This window comes from Buceros rhinoceros, unplaced genomic scaffold (genome assembly GCF_000710305.1).
Source record: "Buceros rhinoceros silvestris isolate BGI_N320 unplaced genomic scaffold, ASM71030v1 scaffold1401, whole genome shotgun sequence".
NCBI classification, from domain to species: domain Eukaryota; kingdom Metazoa; phylum Chordata; class Aves; order Bucerotiformes; family Bucerotidae; genus Buceros; species Buceros rhinoceros.
In genome coordinates this window covers 42,963-63,444 of record NW_010395767.1, presented here as the reverse complement: position 1 = coordinate 63,444, position 20,482 = coordinate 42,963, and the positions used below count along the sequence as shown (strand labels likewise).

General features: G+C 37.0%; 1 protein-coding gene across 1 annotated transcript in view; it reads left to right on the top strand.

Moving 5' to 3' along the window:
• Nucleotides 1–2,353: 2,353 nt before the first annotated feature.
• The window catches only part of ANAPC10 (anaphase promoting complex subunit 10), a 30,365-nt gene continuing 12,236 nt past the window's right edge, over nucleotides 2,354–20,482 (top strand). Inside the window, exons 1-3 of the mRNA XM_010145639.1 lie at nucleotides 2,354–2,468; nucleotides 3,845–3,935; nucleotides 4,705–4,825. Of these exons, the coding sequence (XP_010143941.1) occupies nucleotides 2,354–2,468; nucleotides 3,845–3,935; nucleotides 4,705–4,825 (327 nt within the window). The remainder of the gene's footprint in view (nucleotides 2,469–3,844; nucleotides 3,936–4,704; nucleotides 4,826–20,482) is intronic.

Below are 20,482 nucleotides of genomic sequence, written 5' to 3'. Positions count from 1 at the left end.
AATACTTGTGAGGTTGTTTTATTGAAGTTGCTATTAATAAATCTAAAGTTGTAATAACTAGCAACTGGAGTAGGTTATTTTCTATTCTAGTCTGTATTCTACAGCTACACAAATTTATGGTGTAGCTGTTCAGTAGAGAACAGATACATTTTAAAGAGCCTGTTGTAAATACCTGATAAAAGTTTTAAACCAGATGATGAAATATTTAAATACAGTGACTAGGGAAGATTTATCTGCTACTGTATTATAGGAATGGCTAAATGGATTGCCTGTTTAGTTTTTTTAAGTGTGATACTTTTCTGCATGGTCAAGGACTTCAAAACATCTTGTGCATGAAGTTTTTTTTAATTGGATGGCTTTAGGATTACTGTATCTGTGAATAATATGAGTATGTGTGGGATATCTGTAGGATTAGCTAGAATTGTGTAGAATTCAACCTGTTTGCTGAGACGATTGTGTTTGAGCAAGGCTTTCTGTTTATGGCCTTTTGTGACATCTGCTGTTGTCAGTACGTAGATCTTATTACACATGTATTTATTTCTTGAGGTTTTTTTAATGGTGGTTAAGATTATGTGCTCTGGTGGCCAGTAAGGCTAATGGTATCCTGGGACTCATTAATTAATAAAAAGTGCAACCAGCTGGTTGAGAGAGGTTCTCCTCCCCCTCTACTCAGCCCTGGTGAGGCCACATCTAGATAGTGTCCAGTGGTGGGCTCCCCAGGTCAAGAAAGACGAGTAACTACTAGAGAGAGTCCAGCAAAGGGCTATGAAGATCATTAGGGGACTGAATCATCTCTCTTACAAGGAAAGACTGAGGAACCTGTGTCTGTTTAGGCTGGAGAAGAGAAGACTGAGAGGGGATCTTATCAATGCTTATAAATATCTCAAGAGCAAGAGTCAGGAGGATTGGGCCAGGCTCTTTTTAGTGGAGCCCAGCAACAGGAACACAGGAAGTTCTATGTAAATATGAGGAGAAACTTCTTTACTCTGAGGGTGGCAGAGCACTGGAACAGGCTGCCCAGAGAGGCTGCGAAGTCTCCTTCGCTGGAGATACTCAAAACCCTCCTGGATGCAATCCTGTGTAACATGCTCTAGATGATCTCCAGAGATCCTTTCCAAGCCCTACCATTCAGTGACTGAAGTCTTCTATATGAGAAAGTAGCAAAAAAACCTGGAAGACCATCTCAAGTCTGTTTGCAAATTGGAAAAAAAAAAAGAGTAAAGGGCCTATCAGAAGTGTTTGGTGAAGACCATGATACACACTACTGAATTCAGATTTCCTGTACGGTTTTTTAGCTGCACAGTTATTCTTGCATAGCAAATCTTGTCTCTGTAGTGAGTAAGGTCTGGATCTTGTGGATACCAGCCTAGTTCGGTACCTCATTTGCTATCTTAGTGAGGTGCTGGAAGACTTTTTTCTCAGATTAGCAGAGCATAATATGATGTCATGCATGTAAGCAAAGGATTAGAAGTCAGTGCTAATTCCCTGATTTGAGTGCTTTTGTGTTTAATTTTAAGCTTTAATGTTGTTCCTTGCATGGAATTTGTTTATTTGCAATTTTTAAAAAATCTTTTAAGCTGCTTTCTAGGAAGTAGAGAAGGTGCTCTATACAGTTTGAAACCCAACATGATTATGTTGTATGTGATGGTAGTCTAGGTGTTGAGACAGAATGGGATTACTTTAGCAGTGCAAGTCACAGGGTAATGATTCAACATGAAGCTATGAAGTTAAGGAAATGGACCATGGAAAAATGTGGCAATGACCAATCCTTACCAAATTCTATATAGAAGAGACTATATGATTTGTTTAAACTCTGATTTTATATTTTTAAGGAGTATCTCCAGAAGGACAGGCTTGCTCTCATTTCCGAATAGGCTTCTGAACTTGCAGGTTAACTCTCAAGTGTATGTGGAGGGAAAATGAAGTTGTATTGCTGACCTTTAAATCAACAGGGTCTGTTTTAATTTCTTGAAAACAAATAAAACTTAAAAAAAAAAAAAAACAAACCAACCCCCAAATCCTGAAACTCTGATCAGCTCTGTGAATTAGAATGATACAAGGGAAATGTCTTATGAATGTTGCAAGTGTGTATTAGACTTCTAAGGACACAAAATTTACATGTATTTGGAACCTCTTATTTAAAGATAATTTTTTTTTACTTTATTATATATATGAACAAAAGTTTTTACACACATACATGTATACATTTTTGTATATATAAACCATGTGTGCTGGAGACTATTATATGTGTGAGGCCAAAGAACTAAAGTGTCTGCATAACAATCACAACCCTTTGGTTTTACCATCAAGCTAAGAATGTATCAACTGACTTGCTTGTTTTCTTTTACTAGAAATGACTACCCCGAACAAGACACCACCTGGTGCTGATCCAAAGCAGTTAGAGAGGACTGGTACTGTTAGAGAAATAGGCTCCCAAGCAGTCTGGTCTCTTTCATCCTGTAAGCCAGGTAAAATCGCAACAAATGATGTAAAAGCTGAATGTACATTTTTCTTCTTGAAATATAGTTTTATGTTTTGGTAAAAAGACATAGCAGAAGCATAGCAGAAAAACTGCTGTAGTGTAAGCTGTATGGGTAGCCACGACAAATAATTTTGGCCTGGTCTATGTTTGATGCAATGTGAAAGATATTACTGATATCATAAATCATACAATGAGGAAACGTCTCATGTTAACAAAACAGATCGTTTACTGATTTTATACAAAATGTGTTTTCTATTTGCGCAGTGATCAAACTAAATCATGTAAGCAAAACCACATCCAGTGTTGTTCTAACTATTGCCATGTTTTGGCATTTTTGCCTGGGTATCTTCGGTTTTTAACTTAGAAAAGCCATGTAGCTGGGTGACGTAAATGTTCTGTCCGAGCTTTGTGTGGACTCTGCCATTATAGAGTAGCTCCCTAAAATCCTGCAGTTAAAATAAAACTGTTGTAAATGGTCCTAAGGTGCAGTTAATGACAGCTTATTACCTGCTCGAAATATCTGAAGGTCTGTATCCTTTCCATTTGAGGTGGTTGAGTTACTATTTTGGAAATACCCGTTTGGAATTTATCTGATATATTGCTGCAGCCTTGGGTCAATGTTCCCTTTATGTCACAATATTGTACTCCGGCTGCACATCTTTGGTCTGATATCCTGATATCTTACTTGGAGAAAAATATCATGGCTTTGTCACTTCAGAGGGAAGATCTTTTTTATTGCAGGTGAAACTTCAACTGCTGAAGCAGAACTGCAGCTAGCGTGGGTAATCAGTAAAAGGATATGATTAGTAAAGAGATAAAGGAACGGAAAAAGAAAAATTTAGAGTTGTTTTGTTAAATGTAACAGCACTAACTTTCAGGAATACTGTTTTTGGCATCTATTGCTACTAGCTTGAAAAATTAAAAATATTTCCAGACACTACGTGAAAAGAAAATCCATTAGGCTAAAACTTTATAATGAACAGTTTTTGCCGATAATTTTCCTTTAGTTTAGAAGTTAGATTGTAGAGTAGGTGGAACAGCTGCACCATTAAGTATTGTTCTTGCAATTAGTATGTATTACTACTTAACCATTTGAAATTCCAGGACATGTTGAATGGTTCCAAAGCCCACAATAGGAGATAAGAATGTGAAGAAATTCAAGTACTGACCTTTGATTCACAGATTCTTCTCTTTCAGTTTTGTATCACAAAAGCATAGGTTTTTTGGATATCTAGAAATATTTTTGTCTATGTTATAACTTTGGATGCATACTTTAGTTTGTAATAGCTGAAGAAAAGTTATGTCTGATGTCAGCATCACGGAAATGCAATATTCAAGACTATCACAATTTCTTTTTCTAAGGATTTGGAGTGGATCAGTTACGAGATGATAATCTAGAAACTTACTGGCAGTCAGATGGATCACAGCCTCATTTGGTGAACATCCAATTTAGGTATTAAAAATTACTCTATATGGGTTAGGGTGCTTTGTATTATGCCTCACTAAGGAATTTGGGAAGTGCAAGGACTCCTGGATTAATCCTGTTACCAACTGGTAAGAAGCCAGTTAGGTAGCATTTATAAAAATGGGATTTTCAAATGTTTTGGTTACTAAATGCCTAAAGAAGCAACAAAAATGAATGTTTAATAGTGTGTAATTTGTAGTAATTTCACGTTTACCTACCTAAGGTGACATTTTTTTCCCCGACTTTCTGTCTTTGAGTATAATTTGAAGGGTAGACGACTTTTTTAAAGCAGTCCTGTATGACTTAGCTGATTGTTTGAGAAATCTTTTCCTATTCTCTTCTGTATTGGGATGCTTTCAGTCCTTTTTTGATAACCAGACTCTTAAGATGAGGTTAGATATTTGTCACCTCTTCCTATTTGTTTTCTGGAAAACTCTTTGGTGTAGTAATAGAGCCTGTATTTGATAAGCTAAACATACGCTTCATCACATACAGGTACTTACCTGGTCTCATGGCATTTTGTGGTATTTCTTGGTATACTGGCACTTCAGAAGGCAGACGGAACAACGGTAGAAGTCAACTCTGTGCATAACAATGTGGAAAAACATCTAGCCGCTTTAATAGTGGGGTTCTTTTAAGTCAGACACGCTTGTATGTAGTTTTAGAAATTTAAATCCTTAGTTGTTGCAGACTAGCACAAACTCATCCACAATGTTTTTCTTTAAGATGCTTATGTAACTTTTGTTCCTTCTTGCAGAAGAAAAACAACAGTGAAGACGTTATGTATTTATGCAGACTACAAATCTGATGAAAGTTACACCCCAAGCAAAATCTCTGTCAGAGTAGGAAATAATTTTCATAATCTTCAGGAAATCCGGGTAGGTGAATGCTGCTTTGCTTTCCGTCTTAAAATAGTCCTCTCATTAGGACTTCTTTACAGTTGTTTCTGGAGGTAAAAAATGACGTTGTATTTGGAGTAAGAAAATGGATGGGTTTATTTTGATGTTTGCTTTTAGTTTTATCTTGTAAATTTATAGGCTGCTTTCTGTTTTTTATTGTTATGTTACCAAAATGGTTATAACAGACTTGATAAATAGATCCTATAATATATTGGTCAGGTTTTCCACAACAGGTCTGTCTAGAATTCCTGAAACTTTGATCTCACTTAAAATACATGCAAACTCTATGCACTGCATACATCGAAGGGGAGACTTAGCTTTGAAATGCTTGCATTTTTAGACTTAATCATAAATTTCAATTTTCATGAATGGGTTGCTCAGCTATTGAGTCTCACTAGGAATCAAAATTTAAAACTATGGTTTTTAGTTATGACTCTGGTGCATTTGGATTTCATTTTTGGGAGGCTGCATGTACTCTTACTAGTAGCATCTGATTCAAAGCTCATTTTGAGACTCTGGCAAAAAGAATTTGGGACACAAGCCCTGATCATCAGTTCTGCAAGGGTTTCTTTGTATACTGCTTTATGTAAGTGAAAATCTGAGTATTTGCTAATAGCTGACTGTGGCCTCTACTGATGGTGTGAGCTAGTGGAATTGCAACACGAACTTTTCCAAAATTGTATGCTAAGCAAGATACCAATTTAAATTGGCAGTCTAATGTAAGTTACGATCAGATGTATTCTTAATGTTTTCCTTTTCAGCATAGTTTCTGATCTTTTGCAGTGTTTTTTTTATATTGGACAGTCACTGAGATGTAGAAATTTTGGAAGGGATGCAGTGTTATTGTTTTTAACAATATGATGCAAAATCCAATTTGCATTTTCTGTACGTGTGACATTTGATGCTAAAGCCTTTAAATGGGACATAGATTTGTAGTGTTTTGTTAATGTTCTTATTGACAAAAGTGTAATGGTTAGACAGAGATGAGACTTGAGTTGCTTTAACTCTTTAGTTTTGTGGACCTATTAAATAGCAAAAGGAGATTTAAAATAATCCATGATTTCTGTAGAAATCCATCTTGTATACTAATTTAGTTCATGAACAGATATCTTTGCTAATTTTGAGTTACTATATCCTCACATTTCAGATTCCTTTTCTCTGGAGCTCAGTAGCTACTGGCTGATATATTGGGAAGGTTTAACTTACCTTCCTTTTATGGCGGGTATTACAATAACAGAAGGATCAGAATGATGAGAAAAGGGAGGCACTACAATATATATATATTTTCCATTTTTTAATTGTTTTCACTTTGTTTTTCAGTGCTTGAAGTCTTAACAAAAGCAATTTAGCAGGTTGTAGATGCAGTGGGAATAGAAAGTGTAGTAACACATGCCTGTTATGTTGGCACTATATATCTATCTATATCGTTCCAGTAATCTGTGATGGTCTCTCAAGTTTTGACCTATAATCTTATCCTAAATCTTCAGTTAGAAAAGTCATGACACTTTCATTTAGTATTCTTTTGAAATAAATGAATCGTCACATTACTTTGACTTTCATCAGCTGCAAATTCTGTCTTGTCGTCTTATTTGCTTCGTCGCAATCCGGTGGTTGCATGTTGTAGGACGGGAACAGCAGGGCATTTTTGTCTTGCATTAGGCTACAGGTCTGTTTTCCGAGTGTCCACTAGATGTCATTGTTGTCCTTAATTACCGGTTTGATTTTGTGCTTGTAGTCTACTCTTCCAATAACTAAATGATTATTCTTTTATAATAATGTTTACTACAGCATTGTACATATATCTGCAATAAATTTTCTTTTACAGTGGTATACTTCCAGTTTTGGGGGTATATGTGTTACTAAAGATCTGTAGAAACAAATGTATAATAAGCATATTAGTCTTCTGCAGTTTCTCAGGCGATATTTCTTAGTTCTTTTCTTGCTAAAAAGGATTCTATACGTAATGTATTTAGTTTAAAAAGGCACTTCTAAATGAAACAAGTTACTAGCATGTTTTACAGTCCATTAATATGACTGTAATATGTTGCATGAGAGCAGTAATTCTTATGTATACCACATGCTCATGCTTTTTTACTTCAAAACTGTGGTGAAAATGTGGCCAAGCTGCTTACTAATGAGATACAGTACTTTGATGCTGTAAAATGCTAGTGACTAACTTTGTTGCCACTGTAATGTTAAATGTTGCAATCGATTTTCATATTTCCTAAACTGCTTGATACTGAGAGTATGTTTCTCCAGTCTTGAAACTTTCTTTTCTTCAGCTTCTCTGACACATAGGCAGGTTATTAAAGCAGTGTGAACTGTTATGAGCTCTTTAGAGATATCTGCTTAATTATACAATAATTCCATTGGCTTCAGGACTGATGAACTGGGTGGAAAATCCAGCTAAATCATTTTATGTTTTTCTATGGATGCTTGCCCAGCTCACAGTGTCTAATGAAAGTCCTGTGATGCCTCCATGTCTTTTCCTAATTGTCCAACTTTCAAAACAATGCAATGTGCTGTTAGGCTACGTTTTATCACTAATATAAGAATAGCCTTGGTTTGTGGTCTAGTATGTAGGTATGTCCTTTTTTGGAACATAAAATGAAATTATTTTCCGAATAAAAGTTCTGGGTTTTTTTTTTCCCCCCTCTGAGAAGCAAGTCATTTGTACCCCATCCTGTGGGTAAGAACAGCTGTCATAATCTGGCAGTATTATTCCTTTGGTCAGCTGGAGGAATTACAGTTAAGATATGTGCAGTAAACCTTCTCCTCTGACTTAAGTGCCTTTTTATCACAACTGTTGAGCTTGGAGAGCAAGTATTTTCTCATTTCCAGTCTCCGTTCTCTTTCATAATATTGCAAACAGTCTTGACGGACAAGATAGTCTATAGAAGCATTTTTGGAACAGCATCTAGTTTCTTCAATGTGTGACTTAAGTTGTTATACTTTCCCATGATATGAAAAATAACCCACTGCAAAGGATGAGAGTGAAATCTTGTGGTCTCTTGAAACAATGCTCACCTGCTTGTTGTCTTTATACCTCTTTAGGACATACAGGTCATCAGTGGTTCATCTTGCCATAAAGATATTAGGAGTTGTGATGCTAAGTGCGGGTAGGATTTCAGGTTATATTCACATAGTAGTTTCAATGGCTTCTGCTGTCAGCCCATAAGGTAGGGACTTTACACAGCAAAGCAAGACCTCCGTAAAGTCTTGTTGCAGCCAGTTGTACATCTTTGGATATAAGACACTTCGAGAAGGTGTGGGTCAGGTCTTCTGAAAATAGTTACTTCTTGCAGTACTTCAATCTGAGAAGCCACTGGTGTTTAATCCCCAAATTAAAATTGCTTTAAGAGGCAGAGCCCCTCCTGAGAGACAAGTCTTCTATTCTATTGTATCCTGCAGAGGACTCAACAACAGAATGTGGTGTTTGTGTCTTGTCCGTAGCTAAGATGCAACTAGACAGGTATAATTTCCTTCCTGTACCAGTCAGAGTTTGTTCTTCCAGTACCCTTCTTGGACTTTCCCATGATTTTTGGTTTGGAGTAGGACATGCTTTTCAGTTGCTGTTTGCATAGTTCAGAGAAACTGGCAAGTTTTATGATGGGACCAAACCATTGCTAGTGCATGGCATTGCTATGTGTACTTAGCTTTTCAAATTGCTTAGGAGTAGTAATAATCCAAATGGCAGATAAGATGTATTAGTGTTCAGGCCTGAAAGGAAATGATCAGAAATACCCCATTGAAGGAAGGTGGCAGAAGGCCTCTGCCCGAACGTGCTCTCTTTTTGCTGATTTGCCCTACTGCATACAGATGGCACCATGGCTTTGTGTAACCTAGGTGAGCAAGATCTTTGCTCTTGGCTGCTTTTGGAAGCTATTCAATCTGAAGCAGGGCTACTGGACAAGGTCCCGACCTCTATAGGCACGCAGTGCTCTATCAGTGGGCAGTGAGGAATAGCCCTTCTAGAGGAAAAACACACTTTGTCACTGGAAGTCCTATGTAGCAGACTTTGCATCAAAGGATGATAATCAGTATTAAATATTGCTTTGGAAGGGGTCTGCTTTAACTCAGTTGCTGTGTGCTTTCCTCTCAGAACAAAAGCCTCTTTAACCTTTTCAGCAAGACTTGTTTCTGAAGATGGCTTTGAAGACTCAGGTGAAACCTATGTTGTCTTAATATGTTCTTCCTGGCAACAGTGTGATTCCTTTGTTTCAAGTTTTTGTCGTCTTTTGAGGAATTGGTATGTATTTTGTTATCAGTGTGGGGTTTTTTCTAGCCCCTTTGGCCTTGCTTGGTGTTTTGTAACCAGGTGCTCCAGAGCTCTTGCCATGCACAGCAGCCTCGCTGGTGACTGAGCACCACGGACAGGGCCATCGCTTCACTGTTCTGAGAGATTCTACACTAGAGCAGGGAATTCTCAACCAGAGGAATGCCCAAACTGGGGAGCTTTTGTCAAGAGGTAGCTAAGGAAGTCTGATCCTACTGTGATCTCTTTACTCCTACAGTGTCCAGTGACTGTAGTGAAGAGGCTGGACACTTCTAGATATTTTCTGAAATTCAACAGCTAACAATCTCAACCTGTTTTCTGTAGATGGAGTAAACTTAGGTACTGAGGAGCAAGGAGATGCTAACTTTTCATAGGCCTGTTGTAAGCTAATGACTCGAGAAAATGTATTGCTTCTGAGTCTCTGCTCAAACATCTCTCAGGTGCATTTTAAATGGCTTTCCTCTGAAGATGGAGTACTGAGTAGTTAGGTTCCTGCTTTTAGGTTCCTGACTAGGCTTCAGGTACTTCAGTTGGAAACCATTCTTCTATCTTCCTTTCCTCCATATATGAAAAGATGCATTTCTGACTTCTAATTATTCCTTGGGTTCAGAATGTCAATTAAAAATATTGTTTGCTTTCTGCAAATTACACTTGATGCTAAGAAAAGTACATAAGCTTTAGTTTAGTAGAATTTCAAACTGTAGTCTAGTCTGTCTCTAGGATGCTGCAGATAAGGTCATCACATCAGCTTGTTCATGTTGATTATTATCTTGCTCTTATTCTAGGTGGGCATGGACGTAGTTCTTCAGGATGCAGACAGTACCTGTTCCTTACATCTAAAATTTACTAGTACTGGAAATCTGCAAAGCAGAGGAGTAGAATGATCCACTAGTATTGGGTTAGTTATTAAGCCTTGAGATTGATGTCAAGGGAAGGAGTCAAGTTTAGAAAGCAGTTAGTTCTATTTGATGCAGTTAGTGTTCCATACTTCCACCTTCCAGCAGAGAGGATACCTTGAGTCACCAACTGGGATGTTCCCATGAACCCCTCTTTACAGAAGACAGGCTAATTTAATGACATAACATCACTGTTCCCTGCCAATGTCATCATCACTGTACCATAGATGATATGACCTCCTGTGCTTAAAGAAATTGACTAATAGATGCTTCCAGCTGTGGAAGTTAGGAATAGGATTGCAATTTTCCTGCTCTTTATACCCTGGAATGGTAATACATTGGAACAGAGCTTAGTACGCAATTATGAGAAACATAGTTATTGAAACAGGTTTCTGTGCATACCAGGTATATGTGTGCAAATAGTAAGATCCACATTAGACCTAGAAGAATTCTGAAGAATGGAAGATTATTTTTGTTAATGCATCGAAATTGTGAAGTGTTTTTATCTTACCTTGCTCTAAAATGGCATTTTAAGAGAAATAAACATCTGTTCTGTTGGATCTTCGAGAAAAAAGAGGAAAACTAATCATTGATTTTATGCTGTAGCGTGTGTTGCATGTAGAAAGATTTTTTTTTTTTTCCCTTGTTTTGTATCCCAGCACTCAAATCTATGAAGGAATCTTTTCTTGCCACAAAGGAACCCAATTATGCAAGGGTATGTTAAAGAGGCCCTGTATTTTTAATACTGTCAGTCTGACTTTACCTTATGAAATGTGGAAAAAAAAAGTGGCAACAGCTCCATGGAAGGCAGTAACTTGATGAAGTACAGAGCTTTCCTCGAGGGATCTGAGGTGTATAGAGGCTGGGAACTGATCGGAGCACAAAATTTTACATGTGTGAAAGCCTTGCCTGGAATTATAACCTTTCATGATTATTTGATCTAAGTTCCACTGTGGGAAAGGAATTAGAAAATGTGTATGAATTTTCTGTGTAAAAGTGAAAGAGTTTCTCTCTCCACTGCCTGTGAGATAAGGCAGGTAACTTACTAATCGATTTGATGCTCATCATCTATGTTATTCTGTGTAGTACCTGTTTTGTAGCGAGTGCTTGCTTACATGGTTTAATCTCTTCTGTGCATGAAGTTCTAGTAGGAGGATTTGAAGAGATTTCTTAAAGTGTATTTGTTATAAATTTTACTTATGTAAAAAATATTTCTGGTATTATATTCTGGCTTAAAACTTCAGATAAAAAGTTAGCAAAAGCAAACTGTCCTTCAGTATGATGGGGGAGTTTTTCATAAGCTTTAGTGCAAACCTCCTCTAGTGTATTCTAACTGCAATACTAATACAATACAAATTCTTATCCTTTCTCTAGTGGGCAGGAGCAGGTTGCAGATAGTTCTCCATGTGTGAGAGGGAGAGAGCCAAATACTTGAACTTTTTTATATTAGTATTTTTTTTAAAAAGAATTGTGGCCTTACAGCAAGTACAGAATAGGAAACCAGCCGCAAATTGAGGTGAGCATATTCTCCAATACTCTTTTGAAGTATGTAGGATAACAATAATGTTGTAGAATGGCAATAATATTAATTATCTTGTGGGAAAGTTAAGTAATTTGTTTGTAGTGTAAGTAGATTATCTACACTATTGAACCAATATCCCAAGTCAAAGTCCACATTGGGTGGTGTTTTGTTTATACCTGACTGACTGAAACTTCTAATCGGGGTGTTCGTTGGGACCATATTGTGAATGCCTGACACTCTTGTCTAAATGAATTAGTTCCTTCTAGGATTGCCTAGTTTGCACTGGTGCAAATTATATCTGTCTAAAAACCCCTCTCAAAACCAAGGTAGAGCACCATATGCACTTATGTATTAACTTCATTCTTCAGTTAAGCCAAAATAAAGCCCTTCCCCTTCCAGTCCTTAAAACCTATTGTTGCCATTTGTTTATCAGTGTTATATTGACTCAACTTCTCTTGGTAATATTTTCCAGAAAAGTTATTTGTTTTCAGCAGCGCATTAATACTTACTGATTAAAGAGCTATTAGATTTAATACACTGTGTATACCTCTGTGGTGTTTACCATGTTTATTGCTTTGTGGAATCCATAGATCCTAATTGGTCATCTTTGTGATAGTTTCCTGTACTCAGACTTCCCAGGTGGTTTCAGTAGGCTTGTCAGTATCTGTATAATACCCAAAGTGGCAGAATAGAGCTGTGAAAGATTGCCGGTTTTCCATGGCAGTTCCTTACCTTCTTAATATCCCTGAGGAAGTCTTTCAGGGAAGACTTGAATATTGAAGAGCAGTGCACTAAGAGGCTAGCTGCTTTGCTATTTCTAAAATCAGAATCTTGTCTTTGCAAGAAGATTTTGTATGAAGGGTCACAGGAGTACATATACATGTTAATAAAAATTCTGTGAGACTGGGATCTGCCAGTTTTCTTCTTTGCATGTTTTGTCAGCAGCATGGCTGTGCTGCTGACCTACAAAGATTCTACTCACAGCTGTGGAATAGTCATCTTTTTCAATTTTTTTTTTTTTAACTCTACCAACTTCTGCAGCTGATTTACCCCTTCCCCCTCACCCCCGGTGCTTCTGGCTTTTGTGAAAGCATTTTGTGTAGCCTTTAACCCTTAGTGCTACATATAGCATCTCTTTGTTTCTTTTAAACCATGGCTTTTTTCTTTTTAATGCCTGGATAGAGCAGAGATGCTGATCTATCTTTCTCTGATAGAGTTACCAAATTTTTGGAGTTCCTGGAGAGATCAATCATATGTCAGTTCTTTAGCTCCTAAGAATTGGTCCAGATATGTATATTTAGGTACAATAGATCATATATATTTAAAACAGTAGCCCCCCCCTGCCCTTCGCTCACTGAAATTCAAGTTGCAATCAAACTTATGTGCTATCGGTCTGAGGGAAGAAAACCATGTTTTTCTTTTACATGCCCTGAACGTAGTGAAAATCCCTGTGGACAGTCGTGTTTACAAGGGTAACTGTCTGCATTCAATTGTGGGTTATAAAAGTGCTTTCTTGAATAAATACACTGAGCTATCAGACAGAACAACCAATAGTTCGTTGGACTAATTGACCTTGTCAGTAGAAATAAATTTCACATTGCCAGCAAAGTTGCAACTGAAAACCCCTGAAGAAACTGTGTATATCCTCTAACTATCTTGGAATGCAGTGATTCAAGCAGCAGATATGTGTGTGGGGGGGTGTAGGAGCGGGGAGTCATTAACTAAATTTTACATAGCAGCATTTTTCAGCAATCTTTCTCCATAGCATGGGGTTATGTGGATTCCTAAAATCAAGTGGTTCACTTTCCATATTCAGAGTTATGTTTTCGAACAATTACTACTTATACCATTTCAGGTCCCTGTGTATTGTGTTTTGCTGGTCTCCTTTTATAACGTACGCCTTTCAGAAAAGGCAAAGATGTTTGGCTGGTAACCACAGCATGTTGTAATGAGGGTGGAGTACGTTTGTCATTCTACAGCAATGGCTGACTTACATGAATGCCAGTGTCTATAACCACATATACTGTGTCAGTTTATCTTTTCTAATATATTCAAATTGCGTGACAATGGAGAGGAATTGCAGTAAATAACAGAATATCTGGTCTTCTGATCAAAAGCATGAGGGAACACTTTTTACTTTACCAGTGATGAGTCATGTATCTTATAAAAAAGGAAAATTTTTCACTCCAGAAATAAGTCTTCATAAATGAATTAGTCATATATCAGACATTTCCTTTTAAAAAGTTGGATAATATCACACAGGTGGAAGTAGTATTAAAAAAAGCAACAGTGGAAGACATAGCTGGCTTTACTGTGTACTATAAAAACATTATTTTATTTTGGTTAGAAAACAAAACAAAAAATGGCATTTGGGAGAGAAAAAAAGCCTTGAAAACAGTCTAGTTAGCTGCTGAATAAACTTTAGAGATGAAGGTTTAAAAAAAACACCAAGATTTGTAAAAGGGGGGAGGGGATAGTGTATTTCACCTTAAGTAAGGGACAATGTGTAATAAGGGATTTTGTGGTTTTACAGCTCGGTGCATGTGTTTGAAAGCTGTTCTCTCAGCAACGTGGGTGGCAGGTTATGCTACCATATAATGTATTGTAGTTGGCTCTCCACACTTGTCAGGGTTAGCATTCAACCATTCGGAAAATTTTCCCATTGTTCTATCATGTGAACCGAGGCTAGTGTTGAATTCCCAATAACCTTCTGCAGGAAAAAGAGGTTTAATTGGAAAGTTTGAAATTTGATTACTGCTGTTATCGTCTTAATGTATTTCTCTCTAATTTAGGTGCGTATCTGCAAATACAATCAATTTTTGCTCAGAAAGCTGAAAAACAAACAACGCTGTGCTGCAGTTGCTTCAGCACTTTTTAAAGAAAACTTGTATACTCAATTCTGTCTTTCTTCAGCATTAACACTCTATTTCCATCTTAAACATGTTTGCTTTAGATGGATCATAGCTTTTGGCAGCTACTGCATTTTTAGCAAATAATACTGTTTCTAGTAAGAGTTGCAAAAAAAAAAACTTTGTGTGAGGTCCTTGTAAACTGAACCTTGGGAACATTATGTTATTTCTGTATTTTCCCTTTTGTGCTGCTTCTCTATTTGTGTCATGGTTATAAATTACATCGTCTGAACTAGAAATTTTAAAACATTTTATTTTGTGATTCCTGTAATTTAAAAAGAGAATGTTTGTTTTATGTGTATTTTTTTTCCTTTTACCTGTTATTTCGGAGCCTGGCACACAGATATAAGCAATTATGGTATTGAAATTCCATTGTGCCGCACCTCCAGGGCATAATCCAAAAAAAATCTAGAAAAATCGCCTGCTGGGTTGTATGCAGTATGCTTGTGTGAACATCAGTGTCTGCTGTTCACACATCATTTTTTACTGAAAGTTCCTATTGGAATAAAGGTTCTGTGTGTGAAGGGTGCACTGGGATATTTGTTGGTCAATGTTTTTTCAAAGTTTGTAGGGATTTCTAATTACAGTTCACCAATGTAGCTTCAGTAGATACTTCTTGCAGATAATTGTTAATACTTCAGAACTAAGAGAAGCAAGCAGAGATTTGGTTTGGCAACATAAAAACTGTATCAAGAAAGAGCTTGATGCTCTTGCCTTCCTTTAAGTATTCCTGAAGAGCGAACATTGGAGTGAGGAATAAGGTGAGTGGGTGGAGAGGGAGATGATAGCATGACAAAAGGGACTCAAATACTTAATTTCGCTATTTCAATATTTTAATCCCTTTCTTCCCCCTCCCTTTTTAATGCAAATGTATTCTCTGATTGACGTTTTAAAACAGTACAAGTGGATGATGCTTATTCTGGGTTTCAGTGTGCAGGCTCATCTGGAATGTCTTCATGGTGCTCTACCAGATCACACTGCTCAGTCGATCAGAATTTGTTTTAACTGTAATATAAAACACGTTGTACTGTCCACTTGCAAACTGTAGTGTGTAGCAACCTCTATTTTCTCATTTGTTTTTAATCTGTCTGCACTTGAGCAAATTTATGGAGACCCTGGCAGGCAAACTGCTTAATGCAGGGACAGATGATTACAGTTCTTAGTATTTTGTTAGACTTATAAAAGTTAAGAGAAAAGGAAATGGTTCTCAACCAGATTACAAAGTTCAAGCTAGGTGAAGCGTGATAGCTTACCTTGATACTCAGGATAATTATCTATTTATCCAACTGAATAGACACTGCTAAAGTCCTTCTACTAATGCAATTGCCAGTGGCAAATGATGTCAGTGTATGCTTGCCGGTATAGAAATAATGCTTTTGGTTATCTGTCTAAAAAAAAAAAAAAAAAAAAAAAAAAAAAAAAAAAAAAAAAATTAGACTGGCTTTACTTGTAGGAGTTTGGTTTTTTGTTCCTGTGCCCCCTCAGCTGTGGTTGATCAAGTCATATGGCCACAGAACTATGTGCATGTGTGTCGTCTTCCTTCAGTGAAGTAATTGCAAAAGTGTGTCTTTTTACTGTTATCAATATGGTAATTGGCTAGTTCTTAGGTATAGGTTATCTTAGTTTCTTTTTCAGATAAAAGCATAAATGCTTTTCCACCCGGATGTGGTCTTCTATGTTAAAAAACAATTTACTTAGAAGTTTTTATTGCTGTTCTTAACTTCTTCTGAACAAATGTGCTACAATCCATTGCAGAAATGATGCCAACAGGTTGTTTGGGCACAGAATTAGATTTTTTTTTTTTAAATGATTGATAAGGGGAATGCCTGCACTCTGAATTTCCATACAGTGTTAATTGCTGTAATAATGTCTTTTAGTGTTCCTTGCTTGTAAAGATTTGAAGGGAAGCCTCTAGTAATGGTTTTAATTGTGTGAATTCCCAAGGGGGAATTGCTGTGTGGCTTGTCAGATTTTTTTTTTTTTCTTGGATGTTTGAAGAGGCTTCTGGTCACATAAGGCTTCAAGGTTTGAGCTAAGGAAAGCTTAAAAGTCTTTGCTTTCTTGATTTGCCTGTTGCGTTTATTGGCTTATGGAGAAGCGTAGGGAGAAATATTGAGTATTCTGAGAGGAATTTAGGCACCTGATGTTACCAGTTATATAGCAGAGCAAGAAGGTAGGTACTGTTGAAGAAACTGTCTGGAACAAGGGACTCTTCTTTAATCCCTAGGGAGCAGCATGCTAGGAAGGAGGTCTTGGAAAAGTGCTTTGATATCAGCAGGCTTGTATTTGAAAGGGAAGTGGTGTGCTTCTGTAGTAAAGGGCCCTGCATTCTGCATGGGAATTGTTAAACGGAAAGCTGTTCACCTGTCTCCTCTATTCTCCCCACTGTGACCTCCAACCATGCTCTTTCCCATCCTTGAAGTTTTGCAGGCCTGAGAAACCCAAAGATAATCTGCTCTGGTTTTGGATCCCATGTCATGGGAGTCCAATTCTGAATGCCAGCTAAAACAGTTCTTTTGTGTTGAAGGTGATAGTAAGACATTGCTCACTCACTGCTGCTTTTCTCTTTCTGGAGAGGTTGCTAGCTGGTTGGAAACATCTTGCAATGACACTTGAGCTATTTTTCCGTGAAATATGGATGAGGATTGGGAGGATAAAGTCAGTGAATTCTAAATAATCAGATTTAATTTACTTAATTGCCTTCACAGACTTTATTGTGGAAAGTAATCCTTGGAGTACTAAATTTCAGATAGTGAGAAGTACTAAATATCTGCAGAAAGGCTGAATCAAAGATTGATTCTGATCTTTCTGGGGACTACTATCAACATAGTATTAAAATCCTACAAAGAAAGCCAGCAGTTGATGTTTAATTTGGGTTAAGCATAAGAAAAAGGATAAAAGGAGTAGGAACTTTCTGGGATATCTAAGAACTAAAACTTTTGGGCTGTCGTCTCAACTGGTGCTGGTTAGCTAGCACATCACACCTTATTTTCTGTTTCACTTGAACTACTTGTAGGCAACAGCAGCTGGGAACATCCTCTGACTATCTTAACTACTCTTTAACAGTTTAGCAATGGGGTGGGAGGAGGAAGGGGCCCTAATATAGAAGAAATTAGGAGACAGTTGATCTACCATTTGCTATTTTCTGGCCTGTATGTGGCTTTCATGTTGCAAATATATTTATTTGAATCAGTAAAAATTAATTCAGATTTAACTATTTGTAGTAGGTATTGCCTTGTGGCAACATTATCAAGTGCTGCTACTAAGATTTCAAAATAAAAAAACAACCCCCAAAACAAATGGATAAAAGGAACTAGGTGTGTCATTCTTTGTTAGACCAGCAGCAAAATGAACAAGCAAAAATTTCCATAAATTCACAGGTAGTCTTAGCATGCATAAACAGTAAGAACATATTCTGTATCTCTAAAAATGAAAAGACAGACTTTTTCTTCAGGAAATGAACAAATGTATTTCATGTAGGTATATGAGGGAATTTTATTAATGCAATCTTTTTTATATTCCTGAAGCTTAACATTTTGTTGGAAAGCTGAGATTATTCAGTATTGTTATCAGAAAGTAGTTATGAAAAGGAATGCTGTTCATGTAACAAGTTATAGCAGTCCTTGAGGGTCAGTGCAAATGCCACCTGGCAAGTGACAGCATTCTAGAACAAGTACAGAGATCTTGAGTAAGAGATCCAGGTGCTTCAGAGCTGTTACTGTGACAGTGCTTTCTCGAGTTAAGCCTTGCTTCCTTGACTGCTGAAATGTTATTTTGATCAGGAATCATGTGTCTACTGGCAGCTTTGAGAACACTGCTGGACAGTGTCTACATCAAATTCTTCGAGTTTTGGGGGGTTTGGGAACTGAATATGGTTTTGTTATGTTCCTTATCTTAAGTAGTGCATGGAAATGTTTCTGTAGATCTGAAGTATAACATATTTCTTTCTGAGGACTGTTCTCTGTCTTAATATGTCATAAGATAACTGACAATGCATGGGAAAATCCTGGGAAAGGTTTTTCAATTCACGTTTCCTGCAGGAACACATGAGAGAGTGTGGAATGAGAGTAATAATGTACCATATGTGCCTGGCTTGAGGGCCTGTGCCCTCTAGCATTGTTTGTCCAATTCCTAAACTAGGATTATCTCACACTCCTATTCTAGAATTCACTCTGACGTGTTTTATGCTTCATATTAAAAGAATGTTAACAAATACAGTTTTTATTGAGGCTTTTTATGAACACTGTTCTCAGTCAGTCTTTGAACCTTTGAACCTTGAGGGTCTAACCCCTGATATGCTCCTTTATTTCCCCTCTCCTTGTATCTACCAGGTCAAATTCAATGGTGTGTATGAAGGATTTTTTGATAGTTTCTACTAGCAAATGCAGAAAATCCTAATTTACTTCTCTTATGTTGAGACTCTTCAATAATGTTTACTGAGGATAATTAGGTTAAATCACATTTTGTTTTTCCTCTTGTTGCATAAAGAGCTGCAGTTGCTTACCAGGATAAACAATTTAGTAAAACGTTGAAGTAGGTTTCCCTCTGTTCAGAGACCGCTATGATTATGATGGTCACCATGTTTAATAGAGGTTTTCATAAATTGGCTTTGGGTAAAGTCATCACTGCTGGGGTAAGAATTTCTATTGTGAAATTATTAAACTTTCTTTTTATTTATACTCTGTCATGAGGAGACAAAAGACTTACTGGCATAGTAGAATTAAATTAAGCAGAGTACCCAGGACTTTAATATACACAATAAGTCACATATATTTGTAGTTCAATTCTATCAGCTTGTTACTGACTTGATCTTTAAAGAGTAAAGCAATATCCAACAGTAGCTTTAGATCTAGGTTAGTAGGCCTGTTGGTGAGCAAGCTTTCAATTATGCTGATCTTGTTTTGTTTTTACACTGTCCCTTCATTCTTTAGAAGGATATGTGATGTAATTTCGTTTCTATTCTCAATTTATGCTGAAGAGTTGATATTCTTATATCTGTCAAATGTGTAAAGACTATTCCAGACTGCTGTTTATAGTAGGTGTGCTGTTGCCATAAGGTAGTCATTAGCCCAACGTCGTATAGTTCCATCTGAATATCTTTTTGAGCTGTATGTTCTTTGAGTGAATGGTAGCTTGAGGAGTCTTTGACTCCTAGGAAGAACTCAAGAAATAGAATTAACCTAGATTGAGAGAAACAGAGTCCAGAGTCTGACCTCTACATTAAACAATGAAACAGCCTTCCCTTTCTCTGGACACGCTTACATATGGACTTGTAAGAAAACACAATCAAACTCTACTTGCATTTGTTCCAGTGTATTAAAGAAAAAACTTGAGAGCAGTTGTAAAATCAAATGCTTCTATTGGGCAGTCCTGATTCCAGCTTTGCGAATTTATGAAAGTGTATTCTGGCTTATGTAAAACTAGTCAGCTGAACATCTGACAGATATATTCCTATTTCTTTTCTCTCTTAAAGTTCATTCATACAAAAATCTATCTCCAGTGAGATGTGTTTATGAATTTGGGATCTTTCTCAGTTGAGGCATTGCATTTTAAATTTACACAAATCGTTTTCACAATCGTCTCTTGCATTTGTTTCCAAACAGTAAATAGTCCTTGAACTGAGCAGTAAATCTGCTCTGGATTCTGTGAAATGTTACTCTGCATTTGCTTATTGAAATTCAGCGTGGTACAACGAACTTGAGTAATGTCACAGTTTTTCAGGCTTTGCCCTATTTGCCTTTCCTGAATATCTACATCCATAGAGTCCTTATCCAGATGCAGAAGTGTTTTATCTGTTTGTATACTACACTTCTGCAGTACTTGGGGTTTATAGGTTTAGGGCCTTTAAATTCGTTGATTTTTAGGAGAAGCAACCCTCTTTCATTCTCTACTTCCTCAAACAAGTAAATCCTGTGGAACCAAGACAAATGCTTTTTCCAGTGTTTTTGTGTCTTACAAACCTGTCCTCTTGATGGTAAAGAACAAGTAAGATTTTAATTTGGTAGCACTCAGGTATAATTTATTGCAATCTTT